Here is a 16,595-nt window from a genome sequence, read left to right on the forward strand (position 1 = left end):
TTGCTCTGTTTTGATTCTGAAGAAGTTGTATTTAGAATGTCTTATAACTACATTACTTAATTTGCATATATGGTTGGACAAAACCTGACATTTATAGGCTCTGGGAGAGATAAATGACTGATTTTTTTTTATTTTGTTGGACTGAAAATGTTTTCACATATAGGAGATACTGTAGTGTACTGTACTATAATAGCCATGTATCTATAAAATTTGTATGGTTTGTTATAGTTTATAATTATTATAATTGGTATAATATTATAGGAACATAATGGACATCATTTGCCCAGTTACATATTTAATTACATAATAAGTGACATCATCAGCAGGTGCTCTTCTGACTTTTCTTTCCATTTGTTCTGATGTCAAGATAACAAAAATGTAATAAATCTGTAGATTTTGCGTTTTCCAAAACAAGTCCAACCACAAATGTGTTATTGATTGAAAGTAATTTATGATGTTCAGCAGTTTCTCCTCTTGATTCAGTGAGCTTTGAGTATTAAAATAATTATCTAACTACATAATTCTTTTAGATACCAGCTTAGCAATAGCAAGATAACCTCGATAAAGAATAATAATGATCAATTGTTAATATGAATAAGGTGGCTCTATAAATAATGAGGTTAAATGAATAAGATTTACATTTACATTTACATTTACAGCATTTAGCAGACGCTCTTATCCAGAGCGACTTACAAGATCCTTATAAGATCCTCTCTTACAGGTCTATTAATAAACCACAGTTATATACTGTCTTCAGCCAATAGCAAGCTGAGACATACTTCATGTTTATTTTGATTGAGATGGAGTAGAAGTCCTGGTTAGTTCTTTACTATTTTTCCATCATAATTTACCTTTTAATCTGTTAGCATTTGTGAAATCTCTTACGCAAAAAGTGAACTATAATACTTTGTAACAATACATTCATTCAGCAGTCATTCAGAGCTTAACAGCAGGGCTCTTTATAAAGCTGTGTCAGATTTGAATTTTAATCATGTGTCATTCTTTTATTAGAACCTATTCAGGCTTCTGTCACTGCGTCTAATTAGAACTTAATCTATACACATTTTTAAAAGGCATGATTAAGGCCAATTAGTCATTCCAAGGCCTCAGATGAGACATTTGAGTTTTTAAATTATGTCACAATGCTAATACTGACTCAACTTGCTTTCAGATATGTAAGCACATATGCGATATCCAAAGATGGTATTATACTGGAGTGCTGCAGCTCTGTGGCAGTGTGAGTAGCTCTTAACCATCACCCAGGGAGAAAGTGATTTGCATGTTCAACAAAAAGGACAAACCCGTCAGTTTTGATGTGTTTTTAAAGAATATTTAGCTAATGAAAAATGTCAAAAATATGTCCATCATATCTGCTACATGGAAACATATCAACATCAGGGCATTACTTCAGTGTCATGCATTATTCACAAAATAGATCATTAATATTAATAAAGATTATTTTCTTGATGATTTTTTATCTTGCTGCCAGTCTATTTGTGTACCCTATGATGGGTAGAACATCAGTATGGTCTGTTTTGGGACTGGACATTTAGGTACAAGTTAGTAGACTTTATGCAAACAAGTCACAAAGCCTGGGACTAGATAAGGCATAACATTTTATTTTTACACTGGGCAGTTAACATGTTTCCAACAGAGGGGTCACTAAAGCCACAAACCACTTCACAGACTGTCTCATATGAAATATGAATAAAAATAAAATGTAAAATGAAAAAAAAAAGAAAAGAAAAAAAAGAAAATTCATTAAAATGTTATTAATACTATTATGTTATTGTTATTAATTGTTAGTCATATGTTATTAAACATGGTTCTTTAGCCCTTTCCACTGTTTCCCCCTGTTTTGGAAGTTCTCAAAAAGACTAACTTATACTGTTGAAGTGTTGGTCCTTTTATCTGGAGATCTCGAGTTCGATCTTCCATGATTACACTGTCAGCTGTGCCTGGGAGTCCAAGAGAGCATGATTGGCCTCGCTTTCTCTTGGTGGGTAGGATTGCTCTCTGCTCCATCCCTCAGCATGATGCTAGCTAGTGTTGGCAGCTGTTGGCTAACATAACAGGATTGGCAGCTCCCCTCCAAGCACGTTCAGCTGTCTAATAATGTTGCATTAGTTTGAAGAGATGCTGGCTGGCTTCTCATGTCTTTGGGGGGTGAAGGGGGACATTATGTAGAAAAGCAGTTTTGTTACATTATCCCTTAGAATAAACCCTTAGAGTAGAATAACAAGATAACAAAATCATGATGAGGATATTTATCTCTTATAGCTCATTGAATCAAGCAGAGAAATTCTGCTGAAAGTGCAGATTCTGAATGGTCAGTCAATACCACATTTGTGTTTGTAAGTGACAAGTTTATTATGATTTGAATTTGATGAAAAGTTATTGTTTTCTTTCCTGCAGTAAGAAAAAACATTTACCATTTGTGGTTGTTGCCAAGCTTGTCTGTCCTTTAGTGATATGAACAAAAGGAGACGAGCAGAAGTGCAGACTAGTCTGTTAATACAGGACATAATACAAATGTAAGTATAATCTCTTATATAAATAGCTGTATACCTACCAGGCTGTCCTGGGCTGTGTAACTAGAAACAGGCAAATGAAAGCGTGTACCTAAAGTTGAGTTTCACTGCCTCACGTATTCAGTATCAAATCGTATTTATAACATTGCGCCCTTTAAAAAGATCAATATATAATGACCTCTGCCTTTGCAATATTACATCAATAGTTTTACCATAGCGTTCTAAGCCACAGCTGTGTTAAGTCTCATAATGAGGTTGGCATTTCTGACTGTTTCAATGTGGAATTAAGAAGAGCCAAAAACTAATTAGCCGCTTTTAGCAAACACAACATCAATCTTGCCTCAGGTTTCTCTGCATGTTTGATTCAGTAGAACAAAAAACTTCCTTCTTTTTGAAGCATATTCTGCCCTCAAACTGTGAATTTTGAACTGTGAACCCCTGGGTATCAAGAACTGGTCTCCCACTCCCATTTCTGTGGTGGTCTAAAGACATACAAATGACGTTATAATAATGTTATTATGACTATAATAATGAACAGCTTTGGTATCAAAGCTGGTTATAAGAAGATGGATTGTTGCAGCTGCCAACCCCAGCAAACTCTTTTTAAAGGCCCTATGTCTGTCTGATAGTAGGGATTCAGGCATGCCGTATATGAGAATCATATTGACACAGCTAATAATATAATACTCTAATTTCATTTCTCACAGTATAAGTTAACTTCTAATTTATACATTCTAATTAACTTCTGAATTTAAATTCTACATTAATTACATTAGTTTTATAGTAGTTACTGTACAATTAGTTTGTCATAATTTAATACATTAAAAATGTGAGATATGTTTTAATCTCATCTCCCTGCATTAATTAAGGACAGTTAACTTTGTGCTACAGTTTGTTGGTGTTCAGAGCACAGCACACAGAGCTGGTCCAGTGATGTCTTTACAGTGGTACCAGAAGTGCTGTGAAGCCCTGCATATGCATTAGCACTTGTAAATGGCATTGCAGAGTGATTATGGGCCTGCCATGTATCTAACGCTCCAGTTACATTAAAATAACATGGTTCTATTAAGATAACCATCTTAAATGTAGTGGATATTTTAAGCTGTATTTATTAATACCACACCAAACATGCTAAGCCACCATTAACATCAGTTTTGCGGCCTTGTCCTCAATTACAAGAAGAAAACTATTCATTAAGTAGTATGTAGGAAGGTTTCATTTAAATACACATAAGTAATCTTGCCTGAGTCTTTACCAACTTTTCTCAAGCTTCACCTCTACGGCCATTCTATTATTATTCAGCTATTGGCTCTTTTTTTTTTTTTGTTTGTTTTTTTTAATTGGCTCTTAATGTCCAGGACACAGCCAAAATAATGATGCTAGCATAATGCGCAGGCTATCATGAACTTCTACACTGATGGCAGGACTGTTGAGCCAGTGGAAACTGATGCATGTTGCCTTGTGGCCTTCAACACATGCAAAATGGCTTGATAAAATCTGGGGCTATTTCCTTCTTGGCACATTTCCTGACTTGCTGTAAGTTTCAAACTTGTGGTTGATGATGGTACAGCTAGCTCGGCACTAACCATGTAAAACTGTCTTGTTAGCATTGTTAGCGTTGACCTTCTTTAAATGATGCAGGTTTTATGACACTAAATGTAATTTGCATGCAGAGACTCATGATACCAAACTTCAATCTCAATTACCACAACGCAGCATGTCAGAGCATGTTTCATTTTGTGTAAGAGGTCAACAAAGCACGACTGCTCATTTGTAAGTAATGTGTTTTGTCATCATCTCATTAACTTGTCCGTAACAGGCACCGTAAGTGTTGTGCCACTGCAAGATTGAACATGGCACTGTTTAACTTGGCATGACTGAAGTCGACACTGTAACATCTCTCTAACAATGTGTTAACTTGAATTACTCACTTTCTTAACAGGGAAACAGTTAAGCAAGAGAGGCCAAAAAGAAATCCCAATGTTGGAAAACACAATCTGCAAGTATTCTGTGTTATCTAATCTTACTGTTGCTCTCTCCCTTTGTAATGCATTCTTTGCCATTGACTGGTTCGTGTCCAGGTAGATGAAAAAGATCAAGAATAGCATGGATTTGTTTTGGGTTCAATTAGATATGGTACTATCCACGACCCTGACGGAGAAGCGGCTTAGAAAATGGATGGATGGATAGATATGGTACTATGTCAAAATCAGAGACCACCTCTAAATAGCCATCAAGTCTAAATAGCCATCAAGTAAAAGTTATTTATTTTCAGATGTTTCTGAGATTAGACAAAAGATTAGGAAGAGGAAAGTAAATGGAAAACAGGGAAACTGGAAATGAAGAATGGTTAAAAGACATAGAGAAAATGGGAAGTCCTAATAGCTGTGTAAGGCCTGGTAGACCACCAAAACTGTCACCATCAGATAAACAATACTTAAAGCTGTCTTCTTTGAATAATAAGAGAAAATCAAGCTAAAAAAATCCACACGTGCTTCTGTCCATCCTTCAGATGACAGAAGATAAGAAAATTTGCAAATCAGATAAAGAAGCTGCTGGTGTTCCATGGACCAGTCACTCCAGAGTCCAGACCTCAACATCACTGAATGTTTTTGGGATTATTTGGATCATTAGAAGTACAGCTTCCAAGATTGAACTCTGGGGATGTGGAAAAATATCCCTGGAGATTTCTTTGAAAAACTGAACAAATAAGTGTTTTCTGCTTTTTTAAAAAGCAAATAACATATTTATTGGCTGTTTTGACTGGGAATTAAGCAAATGAAGGTTGGTTTTCAACAGGCACTGTCCATTTAAAAAAATGTGGTGAGATTTCTTTGGAGCGATGCTGTAACGTTTGACAGGGGAGAGACGAACGCCGATGAAGCTAACAATATCCAGGGATAGACAGAATTCCAAATCCACAAAACCAGTTCCAAGTCAAAACACGAAAAAGCCAAAAACCGTAAAATATAGTACAAAAGGGTGAAACCAAAAGACGAAGTCAGTAGAAACGAGATAATCACTCCCAAAAAAACTTTATCACTTTTATTTTATCAGAGTGCATAATATCATACCCTCTTATTAAGTCAGGCTTGTGACACAAAGTAAATTAAAGGCATATGTGACCCCCATTAATCAAGGTCAGTGCAATATTGCGGTGTGTAAGATCCATTTTACACACACCGTGCACTACTGACCTTTTCCCATTTGTGTTCCTCCACGTGATCTTCATTCCAGCCATTTCTCCATTCTTTCATTGCCTCTTTTTCCACCCCTCCTCCTCCTCCTCATAGTTCTATTCTGACACCTCACCTGAACCCCTTTGAAATTAGCCCGGCTCATATCTCTCAGCAAGTGTCTGCCTGTTCACATTAACTGATGATAAAGACCCTCAGCGGGCGCTGTCTGAAGCAGCCAGTGCCTTACCCGCCATCAGGCACCCTTTTGTGCCATTATCCTGTCATAAGACAGACCTCATGCTGCTAGTTACTTCAAAGTGAGCGATCCAAGTCAATGGCAGAAGAGTGCAGTACAAAATTGGTGTAACAGTTACTTCTTATCCCCCAAGGGAAGACGAGAGGAGCCTTCTTGCTGCCCAAAGGAGCACGGCATGTGTATCTGAATGAAACCGAGGACTCTAGAAATGTACTTGGTGAGTGGTATGATGCTTTGCAGAAGCATGGACATCCGTGGTAGACGTCAGAAGGCAGCTTTAGTGTCCTTAATGCTCTTGATTTGACAAGTGGCTCAAGGTTCTGCCATTCAATTTCTATACATCTATATATTTCTATATGTCTACATTTGTCACTGAGGCTATGTTGCGCAATAGCTTTTCTTTGCTCAACAACTTACTTGACTCCAACGTACTACAGTTTTGTGAAGTACACATTTCATCGTAGCATGTGATGGAATGTGATAATTAGGCATATTTTAACCACTTACTGTGACTGTATGACATGAAATCAGAATGAAGAACCTTCTGTCACATTCTCAAGTAACTTTCTTTCCTAGGCTTTGCGTGATGTAGCTCGATGGACAACTGCAGTAGTACAACTCTTCAAAACTGTAAGCTCTTCTAGAAGCCTAGCAATTAAAACGTTATGCCTTCTAACAACAGGATGTCCACTTCTGCAAAGAAAATCAAGACTTTAGCCTTCTGTTGCTCACTAATTGCTTCTGCTATCTTTCCCCCCAAACGTCTTGCCTCTGTTGCTGTTTCGCTCTGGTGCAAAGGTTACCTAAAGATGTTCCTCATCCCCCCTGGGGCTAGACATGTAATCATCCAAGAAAATGAGGCCTTCCCTCACATTCTTGGTAAGTGACGGCTGTCCTCACAGGCCCTTTGGCCTGGAAATCATGTGCATGCTAACCTTTACAAGTTACCCCACAAAAGCAATCCATTTCAACCAATATTGCATTAACATGGAACATGATAGATCCATTTCCCTTGTATTTGTATCATATTACACATCTTCATCAGTACATGGTATAATGCATGCAATTCAAGCAAAGAAAACATTTATTACAAGGATCAGAATAGCATTTGTTTGCCAGTGAAGAGATTTAGTTACGCTGTTTAGCTAACCTATGTTCATCATTCCACATCACCCACCACCGTAAAATATGGAATTATACAAAACAATTCATACAAACCTCAATTCCAAAAAGGTTGTGACAGTATGTGAAGTGTAAAAAAGAAAGCAGCAATTTGTAAATAATAAATCCGTTTTGGCCTGTATTTGAACAAAGACAGCATATTTTGTGTTTTACTTAATGGTGTCAGTGTTTTAAGTAAATATATGCGTATTCTGAAAATCACATTCCAACAAAGTTGGGACAAGGTCAACGTAGAACTAGGAACATTGTAAAATGTTCAAAAACATGTTATAACAGATGATGTAATCATTCTTGTATATAAAAGGACCATCGAGAAATAACCAGACCTTAATGAGCAAGGATGAGTTGAGGCTTGCAAAAATGCATCAGTGAATAATCCAACAATTTAAGAACAGTTTCTAAATGAGTGCTTAAATTCGAAGAAATTTCTCTGTGTAAAGGTCAAGGTCGGAACTACAAATGAATGCACGTGACCTTGGATCCCTCAGACAGCACAGCATTAAAACTGGATTGCTTCTGTGATGGACAGCACCACGTGAGCTGGTCAATACTTTGATAAACTACTGTCAATCAGCACAGTTTATGGCGGTATGGAAAAATACAATTTAAGGCTGTACAATGCACAGAGGAAACCAGAAACACAGAAACACAGCCAACTTCTCTGGGATTGAGCTCATCTGAAATGGACGGATTCACAGTGGAAACGTATTGTAGTCTTACAAGTTAACCTTTCAAATTGTTTATAGAAAAACCAGCGTAAAGTTCAAAAGCCAGAATCTGTCATGGTATGGAGGTATATTACTGCCCCTGGCATGGGTAACTTGCATCTTGCATTCTGTGAAGACACCATTAATGCACCAGAAAGCAGAATGTGGGTGCGAGATTGTTGTGTCTGCAGTTCATATTTGTCCTCCAATGAAAATTCTGAAGCACAAACTACAACAACCAAGAATGTTGCATAGCTGAAGACTTGTATAAAGGAAGAGTGGCAAAAGAATTTCCATTTTCAAAATTGTGTGTTTTGTGCTGTTTTCAAACAATTTTCTAATCACTGTTTTAGTAGCATTTCAAATATTGTCCCAAGTTTTTTGGAAGAAAAACTTTGACCATGTATCTCATCAGCCTTTCACTCATAGGCTCATTTTTCCAAAATTCTAAAGCTATAATTGAAAAGATAATTAGGCAGTCACTAATGTGCTGATGACACCAATCCTGATTTTATGTCTCCGAGTGTTCAGAGTCTGTGAAGTTCTTAATTATCACCTGATAGTATTCATAAGCCAGCATGTTACCCACTTCCACCTAATATGATGATTATATTTTTAATGACTCCTAAAATTATTTTAATTAAAGAAAGTAGGCAATTTTTATGCACTATCCCACAATTCCCAATCTCTAGACAGGCCACACAAGGGTGATCCTTCTTAGATAATTAGTAATGTACCCTTGACCACTGTTTAAGAACTTGCCACCATTTTCAGTCCATTTAACTTTATCATTAGCTTTGGTGATGATTAATTAATGAGATTTATCTTAGCATGTTCTATTCAGTATTCACACCAAGTCTTTCTTTCCATTAATACTGAATGACGCTGAGGTACCACTTTCCTTGTACTTTGCTACATAAAATCGACATAAGTCTATAAACATATAGACGTAGATGTTAATGGTGTAATCAGTTGCCGTGACTGATTTGTGTTCATTATTATAAGAGTCATGTTGCCATTACTGTTGTCATGATGTTTGGCGTAATGTTTCTGCACACTAGAGTACATTACACAAAGATTAGTATGTGTTAGTATGGTTATATGACTGTTATATTATTGAACATAAATTATGACAGCATATGACATCTTTCATGACGTTTTTTGGTGTGATCAATGTTACGTAGCAGGATCAAATAATACGACATTTAATTCCTGCAGGCTTGTGACTCGATTCTGTATATTAATCTGTAATCTGTAATTACCAGTTTGCAATATAATTATGGTTAATTAAAATTTTAATTAAAAGTTCATCAGTTCAATAAAAATAAGAATTTCCCATTCAAAGCACTCTCATCGTGTCCAGCTATCCAGAAGTCAAAGATCAGTGCTTTGATTTAAATGCCTCAAACCTATTGCACCCATTTTGCTTATTTTTCTGTATTGTATTCTATATTGATACTGAAACTTGCTTTTTAATGCTAGAGTAGCATGCAGTAGTGTAATATAAAGTACTATTCAAGTGCTCTTCTGACTGTCCACTGCAATGACATTTAATGGCTGATGGCAGTTGTGATTTACTTGACATCCTCCTCCACCAGTAATCTCCGCTGACATTCAGTCAGATGCTCAGCTGGTCTTTCCTGTCCTCAGCCCAGAGTGCATTATTACTTCTCACTGTCACTGAAAGACTGTCAGGTCATTTCCCTTCACAGTTACAGTCTTCAGTAGTGGCAATAATAAACTGCTGATAACGTCGACGCCTCTGTGGAAGAGCTGCACATTAAAAAGTCTTAAAGATTCATTGGTTTGAAGGATTTCACTATAAATCACAATCATATAAACCTAGGACTATGTTCATGTGTCATCTGACTCAAGGTGGTGTTTTCACCTGGAGAGGATTATTTGTGCAGATATAACATGACTTCATGATGAGTTATCAGTCAAGGAGGGTGGATGTGTTGTAATTTTAACATTTGAAGATTTGTAACTGACGACTGATTGCAGCTGTGAAGAACCAGGCCACAGGACATTACATCCTGAATGGTAAAGGGGAGGAGGTCAGATCTCACAGCTTCATCGACCTTGGAGTGGAGTGGGATTACGTCAACGAAGACAACATTGAGACTCTGCACACGGATGGGCCGCTACATGATGCAGTCATTGTTCTGGTAAATAGATTTTTTTGTATTATTCTCACTGCCATCTCTGATAGTGCGTTAAAGGATAACTTTTATATGTAGAGCTTTGTTTAATAATGTGTTTTCATGGTCTGGATGAATGAATAAACAGCGTATTTGTTCATATTACATTGCTAACTTAGGCTGTTTCACACCTAGTTTATTTGCTTAAGTTGTTTTTTTTGTGTGTGTGTCATTGAAAATTACCAAAACCTTACAGAAATAAAAGACATTGTTTTGATATTACGTTATTGCTCATCTGACATTAATAACAGCAGCTCATGCTGCAGGAAAGATAGATGTCTTATAGAAACCAGCAAAACAGCTTAACTGAGTGACAGAGGACACGTTTAGCTTCTTTACTTACATGTCAGAATTACATCCAAACAAATCAACCTATATTTGGCTATTTCACTTTCGCTTTCACTGTATTTGCCATTTTAATACTGTTCACTGACTGAACTTGCTTCTTTCAAAGAAAAGGGATGACTAGCAAAATGGTAGAGGGAGTTGTTGGCTGTGTTCAGCATTTAGCTAATGTTACCGGAGTATGATATGATTTTTATGGCCTAATATCACAATTATCGTTAAGTAATTTGCATTTTTCTCCAGAATTAATAATAAAATGATGATACCAACAAAACAATGAATATTCAGATAATTCAGGCCACACCAAAATGTATTATTTAAATCTATTTGTTTCAGCAGTTATTATTTAACTTTTACTGATTATTGTTACTTTTAAATTAATTTATAGTTGTAGACTCCAATTGGGAATTAATCAAAGGTTAATTATCACCTTCCAGCAGTCATTAATATACATGGCCATTTGTTTAGAGACCATTTAATGGCATGCGTGTGCAAGCATCAGATGTTAGAGAAGATCTGTGCAGATATTCAGTGTACAATACAAGCTGTATACAGAGGCACCTCTTAAGAGAATGTAAATGGAGCACGTGCGCATCAAAGGTTTTGCTGGAAAGGAATGCATCTTCTCTCTTTCGGCTAAGAAAGGGTCTATCACACGTCATTGTTTGAAGTTACCGTTTTTTCAAAGAAGTGTTGCTAGGCAACCAGTATTATCACCTCTGATTTTCTTGATCAGGTCACACCTTATTCCCACACATCTATGGTGTAGATAGTGAAGGCTTCTTTCCTCTCTCTTCTCCCTCCCCATCAAACAGAGCAGATAGAACCTGTGCCTCTTCATACACTCATTTTTTTCCTTGTGGATCCTTCTGTCAGGTGTGTAAAATTGTCATGTCCACACAGTGTTTAGAAGCAAAATCATGAATGAGGAGTCACATGTGTAGAACAGTGGAGACTGTCTGGTCTGATAAGAATGAAAAGGATGAGGGGCACAGAAGTGTGCACAGCCCTGGAAAGATAATCTCAGATTCATAGCTTGTGACATATGCTGGGATGGGGTGCATGTTTTTATTAGCCAAGTCATTTTTATAAGATTAGAAACAGTGTAGCTTGAAGAAAAGAGATTATGTACTTTAATGGGTTTACAAAGGCAAACCACCTTCTGGTTAATTTGCTGGCAGAGATACAGGATTTGTTTTCCAATTTATTTACTGTATTTCACTCATCTGGGTAACATGCACACAATGTCTGGCTAATTTTTGAACATTAGGTGCTTTGCATTATTTTAAGAATAATCTTCTTATTAATAGTGTTTGGCATATTAATTCTTTATAGAGCTTCTTGTCTCTTCTCTAAACTTAGCTCACATAATTAGCTACCACAAATCTCCTACTGTGCATACATCTCTTTTTGGCATGCATGTCATGTTTTCATAGACATTCAGATCTGAGCCAGGGCTTTTTTTGTCAGGCATTGCCAGCTTTGAGGGACCCAAAGACGTACAGTTCTGCAAGAGGTGGGCGATTTAATGATAGAGTGTCTTTGGCATGATAAATTACATAACAATGTCTTTTTCTGGATGTCCTAGGTATTGCCTGCACTTCTCAGACACATAACACCTGCGTTTCTCATTAAAATAGTTGAATGAGGTTGTAAAGAGGAGATGCAGCGTATTCATTTTGCACTACTGTCAGGAGGGCACACGTTCGAATCTCAACGATAATGAGTTCAACAAAGGAAAAGTGCCCCGTGCTCTTCCCACAGATGTGTTGCATCAGGGCTGCAAAAATGTATTAATGAAATATCAAATAAATGTTAAAATATTTTGATATTGATTATTCTTGAATTATTCATTGGCTTAAATATGGCCTGTAAAAAGGGAAAGAACTGATATAATAAAATATCAAACTGAGATACTGTTCACCAAGAGTTAAATTACCTCCATAGAAAACATTGGTGCTTCTTACAGCCTGTGCATAATAGCTAAACATAAATTAATTAATAATAAATATGTATATTAATGTTATCGCTCTTCAGGCTGCAGCGTCATTTAATCGGTTTAACATTTTTAGTATGTTTGTCACGATTGGCTCCTCCCACTCCTCCATGTGCTTCTTTGTTTGGTTTCCTCCCGGTTCTGCCCCTTGTTTCTTGCCTCCACCCTTGATTGTTTCCACCTGTTTTCCACCTGTGTCTTGTGAACCCTCATTAGCCCTCTTGTATTTAAGCCCTGTGTTTTCCTTAATCTAGTGCTGGTCTTTGTTTGATATGTTTGGATGCTTGTTGTTTGATGTGTTGACCGTATTGTATTGTACTCTCGTGGTGTTTGGTTCTTGTTTGAGGTTCATTGTGTTCATTTGTCATGTCTGTCCCTCCTGCTCTCCATATCAGCTGTTTGAACCTAGACCTTTTTGACCATGACCCTGGATTTGCCTATAATAAAAGATGCTTATCTCAGCATATGCACCACCTCCTTGCTCCACGTTACAAGTTTGCCAAATGAGCTATGTGTAAACACGGTTCCAGGACAGACAGGTGATATTTTTTCACATTAAAAATGCTTACAAACTAAGTTTTATTTGAAGCTAATTAAACCAGTTGTATGTATTTAGCCAGGTAATGTATGTAATGCTGTTGCAGGACGAGCTGCTGAGTGTACAGGAGTTTTTTGAAGTCTGCTGCTAAATACTTCTAACGAGTGGTGGACGAAGTAAACAATCATGTACTTGACTTAAAGTAGAGATACCAAAGTTAAAATATTACTCCAGTAAAAGTAGAAGTTCTCCCTTTAGACCTCCATGTGAGTAAAAGTACAAAAGTATTTGCCTTCAAATGTACTTAAGTATCAAAAGTACTAAAAGATTAATTATGGCTCTGATGTCCTGTTATCATTTTTATAAGAAGACTCCTGCTTCATGAACTCATTTTAGGTGAAAATCCTGCAGCGTCTCGCTTGGTAAACCAATCTTTTTAATAGAAGGTCATTAATTAGTGACGCTGATGTCTATTAAAATGATCATAAGCACAAAACACTGAAGACAAACAATTTCCATTAGTGAGACCCGAGTGGCTCTTTTTGCAAACAAGCAAAGTTTCAGTTTAAGATTTATTTGCAACTTAGTTAGACTTATTTTAAACTCAGGATTACAGATAAGTTTTCCTTTACTGTATTGATCTGTAGGCCTCTGTTCATAAACATAAAGTAGTCAAAACTAATTTAGTATAAAATGAAAGTGTTTGTATGAATTCAGAAAAGAAGAAACAGGCCAGTCTCGACTGCGCATGTGTACATATTTCTATACTGTGGTCTATTTACAAAAAGTTAGGTTAGTTCATCATTTAGGAAGATGTATGTGCTGCCCTGACGTTGAACTGTGTGCTGCACTGGGTCGGTATGACCAACAGGTCAAAACAAGCTCAGAACAAAGTGACCGCTGTGCCTGATAGGTGTTTTTGCTTTGCGCTTCTTTTGTTTTGACATATTAGGTTTTTATGCACACATAAGCCAAAAGGAAAGACAGATTTCACATAATGTATTGGAGTAAAAAGTGAGATATTTGACCCTGAAATGTGGTGGAGTGAAAGTAAAAAGTCGCCCAAAATGGAAATACTTCAGTAAAGTACAAATAAATTAAAAAACTACTTAAGTACAGTAACAAATTACATTTGTTTAGGAATATTCCAGTGACTAATGTTAGTAATGTAACATTAGGCACTTTGATGTTGTTTGAACAGAGGCTCATTCTGATAGATGACTACATATCTAAAGGAAGTAGTTCAGTTCATCAGAATATCAGCATAAGGTAAGGGTACTGTTTACGCATGACATTGTTTTCTTTTCCACTGGTTAAGGGAAATGTTCTTTCATATGAAGCTAATAACTAAATAACTGTTATATTTGTTTCGCTGTCTGCTCTTCAGGTTAAGTCTTAAACTCACTCTAGGTTAAAAATGTAAACACTTGTATGCAAATGTTTGGGCAACACTGGTCAAATGCCATGCTTTGTTGATTTTCTAAGAGAAAATAATACTTATCTTTATAAGATAACATGTCTACAGACAACACTCTTCTGCACGTTTTAATGCACAAATACTGTTTAGTTATGTTTCATTTTCTTTCATATGTTCAACCTTTCAAAGTAATTGAAATGGTGCTCTAAAATTAGCAGAAAGTGCCATATTGAAGTGTGTTCGCTATAGAGGATGTGTTAACTTTCACTTAGAAAATCAACAAAACATGTAATCTGACCAGAAGAGTTTTGACCAGAGCTTTTGCATGGAACACAGAGTGCACTACTTAGCTGCAATCTGTGTTGTAGCCAATTGAAGGTTAACCCCGTAAAACCCCTTAAAATACCAGGACCAATGAACCCTTTAAAACCCCTGATAATCCCAGGAGCAATTAACCCCCTAAAACCTCAGGCTTATTACATACTAAGGCTTATTATTCAATAACTACAGGAACTTCAGTGCGAACAGGCTAAGCTATTCTTAGGTTATAGAACTGTCTAATAAAACCGTGGCCATGTAAGATGTTAGTGTAATGTTTGTTTTTATAGACACACAGTAAGTTTAGCCAAAATGCAGTCTGTGAGTAAATGTGTGGTTGAGAAATGCAGTTGTCATTCTGTGCTACAGAGAGAGCAGCAATTCCCCGCCAGCTGGCAAGCTGATGTGAAATTGTAAAGTGACGGTCCTTTGCCTTTTTCTGTCTGTTAGCTCTTTCATTCAGTTACATCACTGACCATCTCACACTTCAGGATTCATGAGCATTTGTAGTCAGATAAATGAAAACATGTTGAAACTGGAATATTGGAAGACCTCTGACCACTCCAGAGCTGGATAGGGAGGCTAAAAATCGACTTGTAATGCCTCACACTACCACAATGCCCACCCCATCGGTTGCTTCTGACCTGGAAAATCATTTCTGATTGTGAAAGTTTGTCAGAAATTGGGGTTAAAACCAGGCTGAACATTGTGTAATGTGAGTCTGGCTTTACTCAACAAGAACAATGGCTAGTAGCATGACTTTTCACAAACGCCATGCTACTCACAAAATTAATATTACAGTATTACAACCATTTGTAGGCAGGATACATTTGAATGATGAATACTGGAAAAAATTGTGTAGTTTTTCATGTGGCACATCTGGTACACTGAGCCTGCTTTAGGGTGAGCAGTAGGTGTGGGAATCTCTAGGCACCTCACGATTCGATTCGATTATGATTCAGAGGGCTGCGATGTGATTATAAAACGATTATCGATGCATCTTTTTGTTCTATACAGGATTTCTTTTTTCACACTGTGTGAGGTCTCAGAACTTTTAAAGCAAAGTATTGGTAATTATCCATAGTGAATTTACTTAAAAATATCTTTTATAAATAAATCAAATGGAAGCAAGTCAACTGGAAGACTTATTCCCTGCTCTTGTTTGGTGCGCATGAGACACAGGCTGCCACTCATCTCTGATAAAATGTGCAGTTACGGTGAATAATAAGATCCTGTGGCAGTGAGTGTACACACAGTAGATTACAGCTATTTGTCAGATGGGATGCTGCATCTCAGCTCCAAAATCTGCAAAATAGCACAAAAGCCCAGGTTGTCAACAGCTGAGAACAGAGGCAAATCCTTGGAAATAAAAGTTGCCATAGAGTTTGTAATTTGCTTTGTCCTTTTCGATTAGGTGGAAGTTCTGACATCGCTTGATCAATGGTCCTTTGATTGGAGGCAACTAAAACCAGCTGGAAAATGGGTGGAAACATATAATTTGCTCCTCAAAAGCCACAGTGCTTTCATATGCCAGCTCAGGAGTCCACAACCCAGGGCTCTTTTACTGGCCTGCTGTGGCTCCACATCAGAGTTAGATTTGTAGGTAAAAATAAAATAATCCTCATTAAAAATCCTCAGTAAAATAACGCTCTGCTGATTGTACAAACACAGTTTCAACAATAAATGGTTTTAAATGCTGGAATTAATGTGGCCTATAGATGCTAGTTTACCTAGCTAGTAGCTAACTACAAGGCAAAGAGAAAGATTTAAGACGAACGTCCATAATTTGAAGACAAATAGACTTATTGGAGTTTCTAATCACTCCAGCTGGTTTCCTGATACATTTAATCTGCAATGACAAATTGTCAAACACTAAAAAAACAAGTGAAACTGAAGTCAGTTTCTCATTCTCCAGCTTCTTGTTT

The 16,595-nt window shown here is 36.9% G+C and overlaps 1 protein-coding gene across 1 annotated transcript in view; it reads left to right on the top strand.

The window, feature by feature from the left end:
* Window positions 1–16,595, top strand: part of adamts3 (ADAM metallopeptidase with thrombospondin type 1 motif, 3) — a 165,220-nt gene that overhangs the window by 106,648 nt on the left and 41,977 nt on the right. The window contains exons 16-17 of the mRNA XM_017695510.2: window positions 6,765–6,845; window positions 9,860–10,023. Coding sequence (XP_017550999.1) covers window positions 6,765–6,845; window positions 9,860–10,023 — 245 coding nt within the window. The remainder of the gene's footprint in view (window positions 1–6,764; window positions 6,846–9,859; window positions 10,024–16,595) is intronic.

The sequence above is a fragment of the Pygocentrus nattereri genome, chromosome 20, assembly GCF_015220715.1.
Source record: "Pygocentrus nattereri isolate fPygNat1 chromosome 20, fPygNat1.pri, whole genome shotgun sequence".
NCBI classification, from domain to species: domain Eukaryota; kingdom Metazoa; phylum Chordata; class Actinopteri; order Characiformes; family Serrasalmidae; genus Pygocentrus; species Pygocentrus nattereri.